General features: G+C 32.2%; 1 protein-coding gene across 1 annotated transcript; it reads right to left on the reverse strand.

Annotated features, from left to right (window-relative positions):
• Nucleotides 1-3478: 3478 nt before the first annotated feature.
• Nucleotides 3479-22981, reverse strand: LOC124532944 (vacuole membrane protein 1). The gene is made up of 10 exons (XM_047108078.1): nt 22833-22981; nt 22067-22306; nt 16513-16613; nt 9840-9953; nt 9494-9593; nt 8735-8916; nt 7316-7516; nt 6314-6538; nt 5100-5401; nt 3479-3810 (listed from the first exon to the last, which is right to left on the reverse strand). The coding sequence occupies exons 2-9, from the start codon at nt 22262-22264 to the stop codon at nt 5137-5139; spliced, it is 1386 nt and encodes a 461-aa protein (XP_046964034.1). The 5' UTR covers nt 22265-22306; nt 22833-22981; the 3' UTR covers nt 3479-3810; nt 5100-5136.
• Between the last annotated feature and the right edge of the window lie 159 nt (nt 22982-23140).

Raw genomic sequence — 23140 nt, forward strand, 5'->3', positions numbered from 1 at the left:
ATTTACACAATTCTCGTATTATCATGTTTGGCACTTTTTTCCAAATTATCTCATATTTAATGTATCAAATGCATAATTGATTTCGAATAATTTAAAATATTATTTATTATTTCGACTGGCGACACTAAAGTCTTCTATATGTACATCGAGTATAGTTGAAAGGTGCCAAATGTATATTATACAGTAAGAAATATTCTGAACTTCTTAATAAATTTGGTTTATAGTGCAATACTAAGACAGTATACCAATATAATTTAAGTATGGTAACACATTTTGTTTATTACAAATATATCAAAATTATTAGGTGTTCAATTGATCGGCGTTAGAAGCACCAAGTGGCATATATCCTAGAATATAAGTAACTATAATAAAAAAAATCTTTGCAAAGTCAGAAGTGAATATGACATGTATGAATATATTAAACAAAGTCAGTTAGCACATAGCTATAACAAATTACCTTGCAATTATTTACCTGTAGAAATTTAATGTAATACATACATATATAGATTAAGAACTAGCGCGCACTGTTAACTTTTGTCACGGTGACTGGACTGTTTCGTCACTCTTGTCAAATCCGTGAATATTATGTACAGATGCAGACTCAAATGTCACCCAATTGTCACGTCGTAACGAGCGCGCACCTCCATACATATTCATGGACACGACAAGAGTGACGAAACAGTCACCGTGACAAAAGTTACCAGTGCGCGCTAGTTCTTATTTTCTTACGAAAGCGCGGCCTGTCATGTTAAATTAAATTATCTGCTTTCATTTATAAGAGAGTGACACTCGTGCTTACAAGGCGTCTTAGTGTGTTACGACTAAGTAGAGACGGCAAAAAAATAAAAATAATTATTTTTAAAAGTCGCGCTTTCCTTAATGAATATATCTATATTATCAGATCATTATGATATAACTATTATGTTTCATTCATTTGACATTGTCAGTTTATGAGTTATGTATTCTAGTCACGCACAATATGATTATTTCGTAAAATTTATTGCTTTTAGTATTTGTTTTTTACATGCTATATTTTCTTGTATAACAAAAGTTTTATATATATTTTAAAAGAAAAAAACAAAGAAATTATCCAACTTATCATACAAAGAAGAACTTAATTTATATAATGGATTTAAATATATTTCTGGTATTGTGTATCAATTATTCTGTTAACTATTCCTTTCACATATATTTTTTTCAGAGTTTTCATTCCTATATTATACTCAAGACTGGGGAAGTATATAATGTATGCCAATAAAGAAAATATATATTATACTAGTAAACAACGTTAAAGCAATTAAATTAAAAAACATAATTTAATTATATAATTATTCAATTTGGTTTGTTATTATACCAAAAAACAAAATGGTTTAACCCGTAGATAGCACTGTATCGGTCTCCATTCAAAAATATTTTCTTTATTAGCACAGATTATATATATCCATGTAATGCCTCTCTTTTTATACAAACAAAATGTCTTCATACAATCTTAGGCACCATATATTTCTAAATGAAATACCATAGCACATATTATATTATAATAATGTTATCCTTTCTTTGAGCGATCAATTCAAACATCTACCTTACAGCTTATTCCATTCACAAGAGAAGTAAATCCAAATGAACAACTTTGAAAAATAAATTGACACGATGTCAATAGTCGAAAATTTAATCTATAATATTCATTACGTCATCTAAATTTGGATGTATGATGATTATATATTATGTAGTTATTACATATACATTTAGACAAACTCACATACATTACTCTGATCCAATGTAAGCAGCTAAAGTACTTGTGTTATGGTAAATCAGAAGTAACAAAGACCACAAACACCAAGACCCAAGACGACATAGAAAACTAATGATACTCTACATCGACTCGACCAGGAATCGAACCCGGGACCTCGGAGTACGGCGTATCCATGAAAACCGGTGTACACACCACTGGACCACATAGGTCGTCGTCGGATATTAGTGAAGATTTTTCTACTGTAATTATAGCAGCATTTTTATACCCCTTCTTTGATTGGAATAAGCTATATATAAATATATACATAGAGAATAATTAATATATTTAAAACTAAATGTTTCCGTAATAATATTACATAAGGGCAAGATAACAAACTGTCGTGCAATAGCTGCTACAATTGTTTAATTATTAATAATTATAAAAACTACAAATCACACCACACACGTGTAAAACAACTACTATTATTTTCATTTCGCTTATTTTAACTAGTTTTTATCGAGAACGCTTGTAAGGACGCAATGGATATATATTATTTTCTTTTTTAATTTAAATTAAACCGAAGACAAAGATAATTAATCAATTATCATTTTTTATCTGTATTCTTGTTGCTCCTCGTGTTATTGTGTATAATAAATTATATTTATATTGTGTTTTATAGATGGATATCTCACCGTGAGATTACAAAATTCGTTAGATTACAATCTAACGAATTATATAATCTTAATAATTTGACGCTGGACATATTGTAATCTAATTAACTTTAATAGATTACAATACAGCGAAGAATAATACGTTAAACTGCAATCATATTTCGCAGTTCATAATATTTCTATAGTTTATTGACGATATAGATAGTAATCTAACTAGAATTTTGTAATCTTACGGTGACAGATATAAGTCAAAATGGTTTATTTATAATAATTTAAATTATAAATGTGCAATCTTTACTAGTCTTAGCGATCATAACATTAAGTAAGGCGTAGGTTATGACTTGCCTCTGATAAGTTGGTAACTATTAACTATTATTAAATATATTATTCACCTATTTTAAAAACAATATCATTGAAATTAGATACGGTTTTTGTATTTCAATAACAGAACGAACGAGATTTACGATAATATATACGTCAAAATTAAAACGTCACCAAAACCATAGAACCTGTATTTCGGAGGTGTACAATATAATTTTGCAAAGTTATAATGACATAACATAAAAATAATAATTTTACAAAAACCGTATTTAATTCTTAATTTGTATTATAGAAGATGCGAGGCGTTGTGTGTCTAACGCTTGTTAAATTTTTCAGTCTTGATGGACTTTTAGTATTATACATTGAGCTATTATTTTTACATCAGTATCCATAGACAATGTTTGGGAAATAATCCTTAACTCTTCAGTACAGAGTAGCACATAATTCGACTAATTTAAACACGCAGCTCCAAAACCAAATTACGCCTATAGAATATTATCCTTAAAATTGTACACATATAAAATCCACAGATATTTAGATGAGATACATGTTTTATACTTAAATTATTGGGTTAAGTGATCCATGGGTATTTTTTTAAATTTATTTATTAACTATAATTTTAATTAATTAAATAATTGAAATATTGGTGTTAGATTTTAAACGAAAACGTCCAAACAATTTTATTTTTAAATTTATTATTATATTTATATTGCATTAGTAAGAATGTCAATAAGGAATGGCTTCTGCTTTAATCTTTGAAATTAAGAAGAAAAATCCCCTATTTTTACAATTATTAATATTAACTATGTGGGTAGTCCACAAATAAATTATCTAATATTTAAAAAAAAAAGCTCAATTCAAGCGCTTCACACCGCCGAACGCCCCGCACTTCCATAAAGACGTCTTTTATATCAATTAACTAGACACTTAAGACTATTTAGCAATAAAATCCCTGGACAAGGTGTTAGCTAAGGCATATCACACGCGCGTATCGTCCGTCGAGCAAACGCTTAACTGTAAACACAAATGTTCGTGTGGTCGTCGTGTACTACCGCGGGTGCGTTCTGCTGTCTGTTGACCGTCGCGCTGCGGATACAGATTCAAAATTAGAACATACTAGTTGCTTAATGTTGTCTTAAATTTTCGCGATTATTACACATTTAAATAAAACTAGTTATTACGGATTTTAATCGCGTATATTAATTATTTTGGATATCCCGACGTTTCGAGCACTTTACAGCGTTCGTGGTCACGGGTGGACTAAGGTGACATTTGTCTATTTGAAGAACAAAGGAAATATTATTAACAACAACCGCCAACGATTTATCAATTGGTATCTTGAGTAACGTTCCGGTTATTGTTAATAATATTTCCTTTGTTCTTCAAATAGACAAATGTCACCTTAGTCCACCCGTGACCACGAACGCTGTAAAGTGCTCGAAACGTCGGGATATCCAAAATAATTAATATACGCGATTTAAATCCGTAATAACTAGTTTTATTTAAATACTAGTTGTTGCCCGCCGCTTCACTCGCGTTGGGTTGGTGTTGGTTGTCGGCCAGGACTGGCACAATGATATAACATCTTAGTTCGCAAGATGGCGCTTACGTTGCAAAAAAAAACTTAATTCAAAATACTCAATCATTCAAGCTAATTCATAAAATAAAACCTATTAATTCTAATACAATAACTGAACGTTAAATTTTAAATTTGGAATGTATTTAAAAAAAATTCAGATATGTTGATATGTGGGGAATGGTGAATACTACCATCAGGTGGCGAATTTCTAATGTCGCTTATAGTACGACACAGCTTAGATGTAGAATCGGCAAAATTCGTAAAACCGATCACATCCGAACTAAGTACGCTAACCCAAATTATCAATATTTATTTCTTATGTGAATATGATTTTTACACAAGCGTAATAACTTCTAAAATATTCGTCAATTTGACCGATCGATTTACATGCACTCGACGACGAATAGCGTCGAATAGCGCTATATGGATCTATTTCTATTGGTCTAAATCGGCAGTAATCGGCTTTATTGAATTTGCAGACGCTACATCTAGGTTGGTCTCATTTTCAGATAAAATGTTAACAGCTTTAATGGAAGCAAATTTTAATCGTGTTCTCGAACATCGATTCAAGGATACGATATACGAATATGTATTCAAAAAACATATGTGGTAGCTTCACTTGATTGTAAAATGACGATTCAAAAGTGCTTATAAAAGCCTACTTGAATAAAGTTTATTTTGATTTTGATTTTATGATTCATTATGATAGTTCGATCCACCAATATCAAATATAATTGACTATAGTATTTTATTATTATATAAATTTTATCTGTGAACCTGTTGCCATATTGCTTACCTAGACCGCCGATGACGTGACTCGGCGTCTTCAACCCCTATTCCTTCTTCTTGCCCTTCTTCTTACCAACCCGTTTACTGTAGTTCTGGGCGAGAGCGTTCACTATCGACACCACGAAGTATAGGACCATAGCCAATACGAATTTTTCTAGGAGACTAGATAGAATCGATCCTTGATTCTCCGGTAACGACGTCGAATCGTTTTTATGTAAGCGCGCTTTTTGGTTGCGCAAAAATTCTAACAACGGCGCTTCGAGTTTGGGCCCGATGTATGGTATTCTCTCGACCCACGACAGAGCTTGTCTGGAACAAGAAAATATACAAAAGTTTATTACATGTATATTCTACTGCCAAGCAGAAACGCTTAGTAATTGGTGTCCGGTTTGAAGGGTGAGTGAGCCAGTGTAAGTAGTCACAAATTTTGAGGTGCATTAGACGTGTTAAAAAAAAATTAACACGGCGCCACTGTCTATGGGCAGTGGTGATCATTTACAATGTTACCAACATTTTGGTCTCTTTGAAAGTAACGCTGACCCTCTCTTTAATTTGTCTTTTTTTATAATTTAAAAGAACAGTTTATTTTACCATGTACTTTTGATACATTAGGATTAAGATAGGATGGAAAGAAAGGAATCATCCTCAATCATTATCATCTGAATTCAAAAACGTCGTATGAGTCTGATGAGACATTTTTGGCATGTAATATGCAGGGAATACGCATTCCACCAGCATGAGTACCAAAGATTGTATAGTACAATGGTATGGTGATTGTGACATAAAAGTTTAGTAAATACTGAGTCGAGATGGCCCAGTGGTTAGAACGCGTGCATCTTAACCGATGATTGCGGGTTCAAACCCAGGCAAGCACCACTATATATATGTGTGTTTATAATTCATCTCGTGCTCAGCGGTGAAGGAAAACATCGTGAGGAAACCGGCATGTGACAAATTTCATAGAAATTCTGCCACATGTATATTCCACCAACCCGCATTGGAACAGCGTGGTGGAATATGTTCCAAACCTTCTCCTCAAAGGGAGAGGAGGCCTTTAGCCCAGCAGTGGGAATTTACAGGCTGTTGTTGTATGCAGGAAACCATTTCACCAGCAAGTTATTTACCAAAGATGATTAATTGTGGCGATGATATGACCAAGCGAATACAATTAAGTTAAAGATTTTTGACATAATTAAAAATACAACGCTAAAGACAACTTACCCTACAAGCGTTTCATTAAACGCGACGATTACGAACATCTTCTGAATGTGCATTTTGATCACCGCCTTGCCCAGGACCGTGGCCCCGAAGAAGGTCCAGAAGGGCACCAGGAAGTGACCGCACGTGAGGCCGGCCAGGTCGAATAGCGGGTTGGGGATCGAGGCGCACGCCAGGATACCCGCGAAACCCACGCGCTGCACCAATTTCTGTACCATCACCTTCGCCCTGGAATATATTGCAACCTTCTTTTATGATTCCGTACCATGCATTATTTGTCTGTAGTCCAAGAATTTTAGCACCAAAATCGGTCCGCTCTGCATAAAATTTTAATTGAAACATTTTTTTCGTATCTCCAAAAATTATTGAGTTACTTTACAAAAACTAAAAAATTGTTTTTTTTTTTTTACTTAAATATATCGGAAAATATCAACAATAGGAGGAAAAGTTTGGTATGAAAAAGGTGGGAAATTTTGTTCTCTACAAAAAAGATTTCGTCGGTTTTTAACGTAAAACTTACCGTTTTCGAGACATATGCTTTCTAGGTTTCGGACGACAGAAACTCGGATTTATACTTGGGGGGCACCCTCCGACATAATCCAATCGAAAAATCACGTAGAAGGATTTTATGCAGAGCATTATATCTAAAAATCTTGGACTACTGTACAAATAATAAATGGAGTATCTAAATCCTTTAGACCTATGGGAAATATTGCTCTATAACCTAATGAATTTAATTTTTTTTTTTTAATTAATTTCACAACATCCGCGGATTCACAAATGCCGGTGATTTTTTTTTTTAGATCTTGGAGCATATCCTGCTTATTGAAAGATATGGCCCAAAGGGACTTAAATTTCTTAATATTATAAATTATTCTAAGTACAGATATATTTCTAGATATAGCTTAGGCTATGTGTATTCTGTACTTTATTTAATTCGTATATATCGTTACATCCTTCTGTGTTGAAGTGGCAGATGATCTGTAACCTGGTTTCCGTTCTCACCTTCCAGTCCTGGAGTCATCCCTCTCGGCCAGCTCGGCGACGCTGCCGCCGGAGAGGCGAGCCGCCCTCGCCATGAAGTAGGGCGGCAGCTCGCCCAGCGCCGTGCCCACGCCCCACAGCATGGACTCCATTCGCACCTTGGCCATTATGTTCCAGATTGATACCGCGTACGTAGGGTCGACCTCATCCGGACATATTATACTGAAAACGAAACGCTTCTGTTATTATTCTGTAACTTTGAATAAATTATTTAGTTGATTTACTTAATAAGTATATAACTGTCGTGGTAGGCACTCATCAGTTATTCCACCGCCAAATAACAGTACTCAGTATTGTTGTCTTCCGGTTTGAAGGGTGAGTGAGCCAGTGTAACTACAGGCACAAGGGACATAACATCTTAGTCCCCAAGGTTGGTGGCACATTGACGATGTAAGGAATAGTTAATATTTCTCACAGCGTCATTGTCTATGGGCGATGGTGACCACTTACCATCAGGTGGCCCATATGCTCGTCCGCCAACCTATACCATAAAAAAAAAAATATACCTGTAGAACACATTTGTGTAGTTAACTTCTAAGTACATTTATCAAAGTATATTTTTTAAATTTTATTTAAAGTTTTAAAGTAACAGTTGATATCACAAAATATATTATTACTCTTAAACTATCATTTCCACGATTTTTTCAGTGTTACTGTATAATATGACATTATGTAGGTTTAATTATACAAATATAATATAACACTCTTTATTGCACTGTGAAATTTTACACGGTAATTTTACACATGAAATGTTCACAATGGGGGGTTTATTTCTAAAAGAAATTTCTTCCAGCCAACCCACAGCTGTAAGAGATAGTGTTATATAGTAGGTATAAATAGGGCAACATTAGATACTATAAATAATATTATATAAAAGGAACAATTTCAATATAATATAAAATAATTATAATATAATGTGTATTACGCTTACATAAATATCTATAATATAATAAATACATATATACTAAATTATTATACTTATACTTATGTGAGTGCAATGCAAATATATAAATAAAAACTCACATTTATAATCCGGAAATTAAACCGGAAAATATAATCAATTTACCATTTTCAAAATTTAAAAATATTATTAAGACTAAATTAATAAATAAATCATACTATTCATTAAAAGAGTACTTTTTAGAAAGAAACGCCTGGAGTTAGGCTCGGGTTCCATCATAGGACGCTAATTACTGTCAATAACAGCATTGTAAATGTGTTTATTTGAAAAGAGCAACTATGCGAGTTTCTTGCCGTTTCTTCTCACTAGAAGCTGCTTTCCGAAACGGTGGTAGTATTTGATTATTGACGATTCAAAAACGCTTCATTGTGAAGTTTACTTGAATAAAATGAAGATATTATAGATAAAGTCCAACTCACTCGTTAGGATATGGTGGGGATGGGAAGTTGAGTCCGCCACACTCGTAGGCCGCGAGCGTGACGCGCGCTATGTGCGGCCCGAGATACAGTAGGAACGTGTGCAAGCCCGTCCCCAGACCCACCGAACTGCACACGCCGAGTATCACCCACCAACCCCACCACGCCAGCGTCAGGATTGCCTCCTGGAACCATTTCGAAACAATTACCCATTAGTATTTAAATGTATTAGGTAATGTTGTAATCATTGTTGCAGATTAACTAGAGACCACTGTGAAATGTTATATGTTATTTTCCGTTACGTAAAAGAAAGCTATAGTACATTAAAGCGATTACTGTTAAACATTCGATACCAACAATTTATACAACGCTAACTCGAATTTCAGTGAAAATCGTTTTCTTATGCTAAGTTGCTTGAAATGTTATTTTATACGTATTAAAAAAATCATGACAAAATATAAAAAGTAACGTTCCAAATTTTATAAAACACTCACTGAAGGCAATTTTAAAAAACAATAGATTTATATTACGGTAACAATTATTAGCGGAGTGTGCGCTAACTCTCGAGCTAACGTAGTGTAGTCGATTTAACAATGTAAATGTCACAGAACTACTATTAACACAGTTTTAGTATAAAGTAAATATAAACATTTTCAATATCTAAGTGTACAACTAGAGTAAAATAAAAAAATAATATATTTTCAATAAATAAATAAAATAAACTAACAAAAATAATAATGAAATGGTAACACTGATGCATACCTGTACATAAGGTTGGTGTGGCCCACTAACATAATACGATACAGCTGTACCAGAGATAGAGAAGACTATTGCTAATGCAAGTAATTTATATGCTAATAACCTGGAATAGAAAAAAAGGAATAATAAGCACTCAAAAAGTATTTAAATATTTGAATATCGAATATAGTCGTTTTATATCACTGTCTGTTTCAAAAATAAAAAATCTTTAATGAATTGGTAATAAAAACAAATGTTAATAATTAGCTGTCATTTCAATTATTTCCCAAACGTATGCTATATAAAATTGGCAGCATTGGATAGGGTTGCCACAATTGAAAATATTAGTAATAAATTAATTTAAACTCACCTCCGTAACCCTGTGTTGCATAATATTAAGAGTTCGCGAAAGAAGTATTCTATTGTTATAAATGGTTTCCTCCATAGTACGAAACTGTCTGTATCCATTGATACGACTTTAGTCCTGGAAAAAGAAAACTGAATGAAACTTAATAAGACTTATAAACTACATACAGGACAAAAATAATATATGTTCAAGTGTACATTCAGAGTCGTCAGTTATCAAATTAATTCCTTTGTCAAGTCATAACTTTACTTGGTATTAGGGCTTTGTGCAAGCCCGTCTCGATAGGTACCCACTCATCAGTTATTCTACCGCCAAATAACAGTATTCAGTATTGTTGTGTTCCGGTTTGAAGGGTGAGTGAGCCAGTGTAACTACAGGCACAAGGGACATAACATCTTAGTTCCCAATGTTGGTGGCACATTGACGATGTAAGGAATAGTTAATATTTCCTACAGCGTCATTTTCTATGGGTGATGGTGACCACTTACCATCACGTGGCCCATATGCTCGTCCGCCAACCTACACCAAAAAAAAATCCTAGTACCTTTTGAATCTAAACATCGAATCATTGCGACGCAATATGTCATTCTCCATCGGTAAAGCAGATTATCGCTCATACTGAGCACACGAAAATAGATCTTAAGGTGACGAACCTTTTCTTAGCCTGACTGTAATAAGCGCTATCGACCCAAAAGAACATTTTTAAATTTACTGAGTGGGTTTAGTTTACAGGTCGAGACTGATAAGACAAAGCCTTTTCATGCTTTCCAAGACCTGGTAATTAAACCCTGTAAATCTGTCGTATAGATGCTAGACCAGCATATACGAAGGTGCAAGTTGATCCTGACCAATTTCAGTTACAGCGACCACTATAAATAGCTTTACTTTAGTGGTAGAGTTTCGTGCAAGTCCAAGGGGGAATATACCGTCCACTCATGATATATTCTACCGCCAAAAAGCACTACTTAGTATCGATTATTTCAGATTTGAAGTAACATTGGTAACTACAGGCACAATAGACATCAGTGGATATAAGTAGTTAAGTGTAATAAAGAGTTTTTCTACTTCGATCTTCATTCCTAGTTTGATTGGAAAAGAGTAGGTATATTTAATTAAAGATTAGAGGTTTTCGCTTAAAATTTGTAAAAAAAACACATTTTTTTTACTTAAATAAATAAATAAATATGAGACATCACATACATTACTCTGATCCCAATGTAAGTAGCTGAAGCACTTGTGTTGTGGAAATCAGAAGTAACGACGGTACCACAAACACCCAAACTCAAGACAATATAGAAAACTGATGGTAATCTACATCGACTTATCGGGAATCGAACCCGGGACCTCAAAGTGGCGTACCCATGAAAACCGGTGTACACACCACTCGACCATGGAGGTCATCATGTCGTCATATTTGTTATAAATATATAAATGTAATTACTTTAAATAAAAACATCACTATGTGTAAGCAATCATTTTTAATGTACACTCGATTTTATTGTACATAAAACTGTAGTAAAGATCGTAGAGATAGTAGTCGTGACATATTGACATGAAATCCATGACAAATGGCAATCAACGTTTGAATATTTACTTTGAGAAATGACAAATCATTACATAGTATAAAACAAAGTCGCTTAAAGTAACAGCCTGGTAAATTTTTGTTGGGCTAAGTCCTCCTTTTCCATTAAGGTTTGAAATATATTCCACCACGCTGTTCCAATGCAGATTGGTGGAATGCACATGTGGCAGAATTACGATGAAATTAGACACTTGCAGGTTTCCTCGCGATGTTTTCTTTCACCGTCGAGCACGAGATGAATTATTAACACAAATTAAGGACATATATATAGTGGTGCTTGCCTGGGTTTGAACCCGAAATCATCGGTTAAGATGCACGCGTTCTAACCACTGGGCCATCTCAGCTCGATGCTTAGATCTTTAAAATTACGGATTTTGATGGATTTTCCATGTATATAATACATGCACAATTTAGTAAAAAAACAGTGATCATTTTAGTAGTTTCTACTGTGCTGTCATAGCATTACCCATGCGAAGCCGGGGCGGTTACTAGTACTTTTATAAACTAAAAGTGTCAGTAGTATTATTTGTTTTATACGTGTTTAGTAACGCTTTTACGATTATAGCGTAGCAACTGTTGCTATCAAATATTTGCTGAGGATTGATTAGTGTTGCAGTCGATAAATCAGTATTATGGATTATGATACTATGTAGTGATCATGATGAAGTAATATTCATATACTTGCATCATCATCATTACATAGTATAAAACATAGTCGCTTACCGCTGTCTTTCCATATATATGCTTAGATCTTCAAAATTACACCACAGATTTTGATGCTGTATTTTCAGTAAATAGGATCACGAGAGGAAGATTTTTGTATATAATACATAATAAAGAAACAACAAAAATCTGTAGTATATTTTTAGCAACATTGAAGGTACACGTGCGAGGCCGGGGCGGTTCGCTAAAATCTAAATCAAAATAAACTTAATTCAAGTGGGCTTTTACAAGCACTTTTGAATCGTCATTCAACAATTAAGTGAAGCTACCACCGGTTCCGAAAGCAGATTCTACCGAGAAGATCCAGCAAGAAACTCAGTAGTTACTCTTTTAAAACCTTTAAGATATAGTTATGTTTATTTAATACATCTATATATGTATATAACATATCACTGGAAGGCGACGAGTATTAGCTTCTTACCTGTCATTATCTAGTAAATCATTTTAATAGCGTAGAAAATTAATGAGCCAGATATTATGTGCTTTGCTTTAGCACATTACGTATTCTTGACAGTGTAGGATTTTTTTATATAGTATTATGAATACTATAATGAACCATTTTCCACGATTCTGACGTTAATGTGATTAATTAAAACTTCCTGATTATGAAAAATAATGCACATTTACTAATCAAGGAATTGATATGCATTCGATGTTTAAATTAGTCGATACAAGGGTCCCGTCCCTACTTCGCACGGTTGGACATAAGTTATTTTTTATATTTTTACTTTTTATTTATTTTTTGAGTACTTTTTTCCAACATGTTCAACAATTGTCGTTCTATATCAAATTATTTACATGTATGTATGTACCAAAACCTTCATAATAATTCCTCTGTTTATTAGTGAAAACCGCATCAAAATCGATACTACAGAATGTGCTTTTTTACATCATCGCTTTAGAAAATTCTAAATTTTTTTCTATTGTCTTGAATCAATCTATCGATTACAAAAAATCTCATCAAATTCAGTCGCATAATTATAAAGATCTAAGCATACCTGTGTATACTAAGATCTTATGATAGCTCTAAGCAACTTTGTTTTATACCATGAAATGATAAAGATTTATTAATGAAAGCTTACAAATTTGTAACTTTACATTATAACTTTCATAGACATTTTAAAAGAGTAGAATTATATTTATGGTACGAGCAAAATCGAAAACGTGACTGAATGGTCTGAATCCGAAGCATCGGAATTCAATTATTTTCCCGACTATCGGATTCCGAACATCAATCTCAAACAGACAAATCAAATAACTGTCAACATGCATATACGGCCATTTTATCTTGTAATATGATTTTTGCAAATTTCACTTCACACGAATGGAATATTGATACTAAATATTTAGACCGGGAGATGATAATGACAAAATATTTGGTCATTTGTACCAGTATGGCGGTTCTTCAGGGGTCTAATCACGTAAAGGCAAAAAGGAAAATGATGGTCGTAGCGCTCGCACCGGCGGCCCACTCGTGTGGGCATTAACCGAACGCGTCGGAAAAATAACGAGTGTCGAACGATTTGTTCCACAAAAATGCTTGTATTTTCAGATAGTCGAAAAAAAAGAAGTAAGCGGTAGCGTAATGCCATACTTCTCGGGTGTGGCTTTCAGCCCGCCATACCGACGCGAATGCATTAATTTTAATAGAACAATTCAACCATTTGTACCAGGCTAATTTTTGCATAGCTAATTATCGTTGAGTAGCCATTCACGAAAATCACCTTGCCATACTTTTCCGACTGTTCCCAATGGCCGCCATACCACTGCAAAGGAGTAATTTTTTTTTTATGGCCAAACGATTTGTACCAGTATTGCATTTGGATTTTTGGAAAGTATTTGGTAAAATGTAACCGTTGTTATTTTTCCCATACTTTTAGTAGGGGGAAAAAGTGCTGCCATACTTGAAATACTTAATTATTTAACACTTTTTTAAAATACGACTGTAAAACACGTAAAATCATTTTTTTCAGCATGGCATCATTATATTCTCATCATTTGGATGAAATTGTACGGAAAACAATTATAGAGAATTTGTTTGAAGTTTTATTTACATCACATTAGAAACTTCTTAAATTATCAGTGTTTCTGTACTATATTGTCCATGTATTATATTCAAATCAAACCTTCGTCTCGAATCACTCTATCCAATAAAAAAAACCGCATCAAAATCCGTTGCTTAATTTTTTAAAAATAAAGATCTAATCTATGTTTACATAGGAACAGCAGCTGTAAGTGACTTTGATATATATATTATATATTAGGTAATGATGTTAATGATATTATAGAATAATATTTTTAAAATTTATCTCATCTTTAATTATGACCACAAGCTAGGTGGATTTACAAATCTATCGCTAGTAGGCTATTCAATTCATGCCGCCCCAACATTTATGATTTGTGTTCTATCGTCCTCATTACATCGGCTTTTTCCCGTTATTAGTAGGATTATAAACTAGGTGATATTTCTGTCGGCTACTAGATTATTTTTCCAACCCGCTATGTAGTAACGAGTATAATGACTACGGACGTAATGTGTATACTTATAATAATAGGTTTCTTTTTTATTTCTGTAAGACAAATTTGGGCTAAATTTGCCGCCCCTTTAAATCTGCCGCCCTAGGCTCCAGTCTACTTAGCCTATTGGTATTGGTGGATTTAAATAAACAGAAATTTTACAGAGGGTAACTCAATTAACTTGAGAACTCTCAAAAAAGCATCGCGAGTAATAATAACATAAAAAAAACCACCGACTATTCAATATTCAGCCAAATCATTTGTCGCAGTTCTATTGAGCGACTTATGTAACAGAAACTTTTTCAAATGACTTTCTAAATGTGTTTTATCTCAATGCACTTCTATCATTAAGTCCCCCTACACAGCACAGGTCATTGCCCTTCGCTTCACGAATTAAATGAAAATATTTTGTCACATCCTTTTCGAGATACTTTTGGGTCATTATTTACGTAATAGATTGTTGACAATCAATAAACCGACGGAACAGACATAAATCACTACGTTTTGGGTTGAGAGTGAATTGTGAGAATTTTCATATTTGACGACCTCCATCGGTCGAGTGGTGTGTACACCGGTTTTCATGGGTACCCCACTCTGAGGTCCGGGTTCGATTCCCGGCCGAGTCGATGTAGATTACCATTAGTTTTCTATGTTGTCTTTGGTCTGGGTGTTTGTGGTACCGTCGTTACTTCTGATTTCCATAACACAAGTGCTTCATCTACTTACATTGGGATCAGAGTAATGTATGTGATGTTGTCTCATATTTATTTATTTATTTATATTGAATGAATGAATTCATTCACTCAACAAATCAGTTAATCATTCAAAATAAAATCCTAGTTAAACAAAATACACCAAAACAAATTCCTAATTCAAATTTGTTTCTTCTTTTCATTCTTTCGAGTCAAGGGTTACACTGATGTTGTTAGGTCGCGCTGAGGTGCGCTATTTCAGATAGAGCACGCTTACCTCGACAACGCCTATTTACTTGAAGATACATACAGACGTCGGAAAAACATTTGACACCTCTGCTGCGCTTATTAGAAATGAGGAAGCGCGCTTCGTGCGTAATAACTAATACCATAACTCATAACGGTACAAGTTACATAGTTTGATCGAATCCGACATCATTTTTAAAGAAAATCATTACAAAAAAAAATGGAATACTGTTTTGATTTACACTATATATGTTTATTTAATGAATATAGAAGGGCTTGAAAAATTTCCACCTGATAAGTTAAGCAACGCCCATGTACGTAAGGTATTTTAAATATTAATTCCAGTGGCGGATTTACAAATTTGCCGCTAGTAGGATATTCGATTTTTGCCGCCACTACTTTTAAAATTCGATACTTTTGCTTAGTTCACAATACCAATTTATTTTGAAACTGAAAATTTATGATTTGTTTTCTATCGACCTCATTACATCGACTTTTTCACGTTATTAGTGTGATTATGAACTAGGTGATATTTCTGTCAGTTACTGGATTATTTTTGCAACCCATTATGTAGTGACGAGTATACGGATTACGGACGTAATGTGTATACATATAATTATAAGATTCTTTTATTACTGTAAGATAAAGACAATTTGGGCTAAATTTGCCGCCTCTCTAAATCTGCCACCCTAGGCTTCAGCCTACTTAGCCTATTGGTAAATCTTCCACAGATTAATTCCGTCTAACAAGATGTTATGGTCTTGGTGCCTGTAGTTACACTGACTAACCCTTCAAACTGGAACACAACGATACGAATTATTGCTGTTTAGCGGTACCAATGTAATATATCGCTGACGTCATAAAGGCACGAGTAATAAATTATAAAAAGAAATATTTCCATCCCAGTTCAACTAACTTGATTTCCTTCGGATGTGTGTGGTGCAAGCCGTTGCGCGTGCGTTGTTCGGTTTCTACTTGCACTGCCGCCGCCAGTTTGTAATACCCGAGACGGGCCAGCTGAAAAAAAAAGTTTTATTTTTTTTATTAATTTTAAAAATCGAACATCACTAAAAAAAATTTTTCATAAATGTTTCCAGTATATTCCGAATAAAATATTTCCAGAAGAAAATGAAAAACAAAATTGAGTTTAAATATAGAATCGATCAATTTATTGAGATTTTTATTTCAATCTAAATACATCAATATCTATTTAATTGTATATCATTGCTATTTAAAAATAATTAAGAATACTATAAACAGATTAAAAATAAAGAAAAAAATGGGTATTTTTTTTTTATCTAATAGGAAAAGGTCTAGTACGTAAGTTACGTAAGACTAACTACATATTAAAAAATCATGCAACTATGCAAGTGCATTGGTGCGATAACTATGACTTTATAAATCATATGCATAATGATCGAAACGCATGCATTGTTGATCGTATTCATTTCAAATACAAAATGAAAAAAAAACAACTCAATAAGTCTCCTATCTTAACAACTTAAAGATAAACTACCACTTACAACAGATAAAAAATCGTTATTTCAAAATCACTACCTTAACCTATATAAAGGTAACTTTTTTTTAAATTTAAAATTGGAATGCAGTCGTGCGAATGAGCCAACTCATTCTAAGGACCCACATACATTGGAAATGTAGAAATATCACACTTCCTTAAGGCAAGTATGCTTCGTCAAGCATACGAAAAAAATGTTATATCTCTTGTGCGTACACCTTGCTAACTCATCCTTCAAACAACACTATGGCACTGTTTCGCTGATTTCTCTTATAGCAAAGTAAATAATACGCTTTAAAGCAAACAGACATATAATCTAAAAATGATTAGAGAAGTCTAACAAAAAATCAAAACTTGTCTTAAATACGAAAAAAGAAAACAATGCTTACATTCTCGTTACTTTCACAAAAAACAACAAACTATTTAATTTTATGCGCGATTATAACTCGTTAAAATATGCTCAATAAAAATTAACAAAAAAAAAACTTGATTAATGGCCGTATAAACTACGATAAAACACATAAAATTTAAATTTCGAACTTCCACGCTCTGTAACGTAAAACGCGTTTGATCTTACAGTGGAATGAGTGAACTGTGACATCACGCGACTACAAAAAACCATTTCACTTTCAAAAAGAACCGCTCTCACTAGATTTTAATTTCACTCTCGTTGGAGGTCATTCACTATCAGGGCTCAGTGGAACCAATAAGACGTTTCTTGCCAATTTAAATTTCGAATTCAAAGTTCCAACGACGATTGTGGTCTGGGTAATATTATCTTTGAAGCTATTTTTAAACGGTAACTAATCCTTCGATTTATGACTCACTTACAAGTACGGGGAATGTTTAGAAAAAAAGATGAGGTACATTAAACTAAAACAAAAAATGCATATATTTATAAGATACGAATTGTATATACTGACATAGTCAAATATAAATTATTTTTGCCCATGTATAAAATGATCACTTCCATTTAAGGGTTTGGTAAGCTTTCATATTAGTATTTATTAATTTCTACTAAGCTTAAGAAATACTTAAATTGCACAACAACAAAATAAATATAGTTAGATTTGATTTTCATTCCTAAAATGACATTCATAGTCGCTACTTTCCAAACATATCACGTCTGGGTTGGTTTTCCAATTAAAGATAAAAATTCTATAAAAATATAAGTTAAGAATTTAACGCTTTGACAAAAAAATCTGGTATCGCCAAATGATTCCTATTTATAGACGGAAAGTATCGTCTACAAATTAATTGCGTACGCATGCTGATTAACATTAATCTATTGTCTTGCCGTCGCGGCATAAACAAGGTTGTTTGAATGAGGACGCAGTGCCAAAAGTAAAATTCATACGTACTGATCAAGGATTAGTTTGACAGTCACGATTTTAAAATAAATTAAAATTCTAAAGAATACAATATACTTTCAGGAAATACAAAATGAACTTTAATTATTTCTGATAATTTATAAGCATGCAAGCGCTCTTGGCTTAGTCACGCCGTTATAATCTTGTATGTGTGTAATTTACGAACGAACAAAGAAGTTTGAAGCATCATTTGTTTCCATTGTTTTATAAAAAATAATGTTTATTGTTCAAATGTTTTTTTTTTTTTATATTCAGCATTCGCAAAATCCCTAGCTCAGCTCCTAGTTGAAAATAAAGATAGTTCTATTCATATCTGAGTTATTTTTTCATTCGTCATTACCAGTACAAAAATATTTTTAAATTTAGAATTTTATTGTGTGAACGCTTAAATGTCCAACTATCAATAAAATCACTAAAATTGCCATTTGCGAAATTTGATTTTCATTTTATTTCTATTAAAAATTAAAATAAAATTGATGTTAAGTTAATCAACTTAATGTATTGAATTGAACTGAACTATTATGATCCTCTATATTTCCGGAGTCATATTATTTATACGATAACATTGTCATACTCTTATAGTACAGAGGTAGGTAATACTATTACATTAATTAATACAAACAGCTGACGATATTGTGGCGATCATCCAAATTAATTAAACTTATTTACCTACGAAAAACAGTGTACCAAATTCAATACATTTTCTACTTTATGACGCTAGTAACAAAGGTTGAAATAATACACCACATATATTTTTAATAATAGATTATCGATCTTATTTCTGATATAGCAAAGTCTACATTGTATCGAATTGAAAAGTGATTTACGGAAATAATATATGCTAAGACAATGTGGCGTGATCGTCGCGTGGCGCGTACGCAGACTAGTGACCTGCAATTCTGTAATTAAGGTTTCTTTTATTCGTAGTATTACAAGAGGAACTATAATTATCGTATATGATGTAGATTTTGAATAATTTAAACTATAAATCAATGTTCGATATTAATATTTGAACTTTTTTTTATTATAAAATTTATTACATTGAATACCTGATACACGATACACCTGAAGTAGGCTCAAAATTTCAACTCATTTGAGTTGGGCGGAACTAATCCTAAATTCAAATATTTTGACGAATTCATTACGAATATCTACATGACAATTGTAACCTTGTAAATAAAGGAGGTACTATGTTTTTTTTTAATTCACATCTTCGTTGGCAATGGTCTCAATTAAAAATACGGATTTAAATAATTATTCTACATTTTAATTACCTACTTAGAAAGACGAGCATGTGAATTAATGACGTTGTGATAAGATTAATCAAAACTTAATTATGGCTGATGCATTTTACTTAATTCGAATGAATTCGTTATCACGATTGTAAAGTACGTGAAGTGCGTCTAACGAATTACATCGCGGTTTGTATAATATTTATCATCAGCATCTATTAGTTCAAGAAAAAAAAGAAACAACACATCTTATCCTATCGTGTTTCATTCGACAGTGAATTCCCTTAAACGAGTTCAAAGCCCAATTTAGGAAATATAAAAAAGACCCAATTGACTCGTAGAAGTTTATCATAGGATATTGTATACTCTGTGAGATACAATGACCCGTACCAATAAAAATAATAATACATTTTTAGAAAAAAAAATAATGACACATTTAATGTATAATCAATAATAATCATGTGGAAAGTAAAAAGCAGTTTGTTTCGAGATAATAATCAAAAGTGAAACACGTTCTCTTTGTACTTTTATATTTCTATTATTACTTCGCGGCGTTTTATTTAATGTTTTCAGTGTCAAAACAAAGTAGAGATAACGGAGAGTACGTTAGAAATAGAACAAATAAAATTTAATGAGTATATACATCGTAATTTCTTATCAAGAAAGCAATCTCTCAAGCTTATACATATATATATATATTTTTACTGAGATTTGTATAGAATGCCACGAACCTATATAAAAGTATTCGAATAAAAAAAAAAAATTTCATCGTTATTTCGGTATTCATAAAATTTTAAGAGTATTTTTTATGGTAAGAGTTTGTCATTAATATTAATTCATAAGTACCGCATTTATTTTACTAATTATGTATCATTTTATATGGAATTCATACAATAACACAAAAAATTCTACATATCAAGCCCATGATAGCTTTCAAGTTTAATTAGGCGCCAATTTCTGACATGATCGAAGTTATATCAACTAATCTAACTCAATATTGAACGCTAATTGGTCGTTGATTACGTCATCACCTACCACCGACCAATCATCATTTAGATTAAAATCAAATCAGTTAAGCTGACTTTGAGCTTATTAGAAAACTGGATGGTTTATCATACAAAATGACAATGTATAAGTGAATATAAGAGCCTCATTGAAGAAGCATACTTATTTTATCTTAGAAATAATGTTTATGTTACAAGAATGATTTATCTAACATGATTCTAATAATATTTATCATTTAATGATTTACAAATATACTGTATAAGTAAACAAGACATTCATAGACTGGTAGATTAAATATTTATTGGATTTTAACTTTAAATGCATTGATTTCAATTTTATTTATTTTCAGTACTTTTCCACTTCATGATAGAGGGTTTATTCAGTTTTATTTAAAAAAAAAAATTATTTACTCCATTCATATATTCCAATGAATATCTAAATATTTACACTTTGACCGTTTCATTATTTAATTTTTTTTATAAATAAAAACATTGGTAAATAGAAATTCTTTCCTAAATAATATACTAAATAATTAAAAAAAAAATTAACAGCCATTACCACACCGTCTAGCAATGTGCATTATTTAAATAATATTTTTTAAATTATTATAATAAAATAGAATAGCCTAATATTGATTGGTCACCAACACAAAGAAAACCAAATGCATTACCAAACTTTGGACCAAGGATGTTAATATCCCGTAGGTGTAAAGGCTCACTTTTAAAACAGGAAATAACAATACTCAGTACTGCTGTTCGGTGGAAGAATATGACATGATGGGTGGAAGGTACCTAAACACAAGCCTGCATAAAATACCACCTAACACCAACAATCCCAGAAACTGTTTCTCAAAAAACCGGCCATTTTCTTTATACTGAGAGATGGGATTTTATTTTTGTATAATACATTATGGGTCAAATATTTTCAACTTAGTCTTTTAATTGGAATGATGTAATTTTAAAATTATTTATTAAAGCAGACTTTTATTATGTGTTTGTGCTTTATGGCATAGAAATCATTTAGAAAAATAAAATTGAGTGTTTCTCTATTAGCTATCTTGTCTATGGATATATTACAGTCCGTTTATCCACTATTTCTGGATTGCATTATAATTTGCTTTTAGATAAATATTACTATAGTTTAAAAATTAAAGACAATTGTGAAAAAAGAACAATAATCAAATTCAAAGTTGAAATTATTGTGATTAAAGACAATAAACAGTCCAGAATTAGTGGTCAACTATAAATATGATGCACTAAATTTAAAAATAATATTAGCACAACAACACTGGCTAAAAAAAATAAAAATAAACACACAGCACAAAGACACTTGCAAACAGCTTTATACCAGCTCATTTTTGTTTCCTGTCGTCCGTTGACCTCTTTTTCTGCATTCTGCTCTCAATTGCTCCTTATTCATAGAAGCCAGTACTTCTGGGCTTAAATTTTGACGAGTCTTGCCATTATCAGTAATAGAGTTTTGCCGAGGTATAGCTAGTGATGTAGCCTGGTTTCGTGCACGTCTTGTGCCAGCTAATTTGGTCATTATTCTGAGTCCATTAACTACAGAGCACTATCTCACAAGATTCTTCATGTCAAGAGAATTACAAAGTTCAATTAATTTAAGACTTCCCATAAATGTTTATAAAAAGAAAAAACACCATAAAATAAATATAATAACAAAGGAGACGAATTGAAGTATAATAATTATAAATATTAATACATAAAATAATAATAAAATTATTTATTCTGATTGTAATACTGGACAAGGTAAAACATTCCAGGTTTTTAATATAATAGATCTTTCATATAAATATGTCGTATAATTTTTTGGCTTACACTTGGATGACATCGATTTTCTGCTATTTTTAATAAACGGATTGCATTAGTTAAAGGATTATCGATTTTATTGATGACCATTGAAGTGTAATAATGTATTTGGAAAATGACTTTTCTAGGCTCAGTTTATAGGCATTTACAAAACAAAAAGCCACTGCAGCCCCTAATATAATAAGCTTAATTTAAATTATCAGAAATCATTCGGGACAGTCAGCAGAAATTGATGCAACTTCTAACCTAACAAAAATAAAAGTGCTAACTCAAATAATACTTACATCCAAAACAAATCCAGTTACAGAAGTTAAAAATAGAATCAAATTTGCGTGCTACTTCTCAACATAATATTAAAAATCGCAAGATGTTTTATTTTTCGATAAAAAACATACACTCTATACCAAAATTTGTAGCGAACTAAATTTTTGTAGCCACTGTTAAAAATAATATTCCATCATATATGTAATAAAAATGTACCTTACTTTACTACCATTATTATTTTTTTCAAATAGTAGACTAAAAAACTATTGGTTTAAAATTAGTTGCATTAAAAAAATGACCATATTTCTATGAACAAATATTCTGTCAA

Source organism: Vanessa cardui, chromosome 10 (genome assembly GCF_905220365.1).
Source record: "Vanessa cardui chromosome 10, ilVanCard2.1, whole genome shotgun sequence".
NCBI classification, from domain to species: Eukaryota; Metazoa; Arthropoda; class Insecta; order Lepidoptera; family Nymphalidae; genus Vanessa; species Vanessa cardui.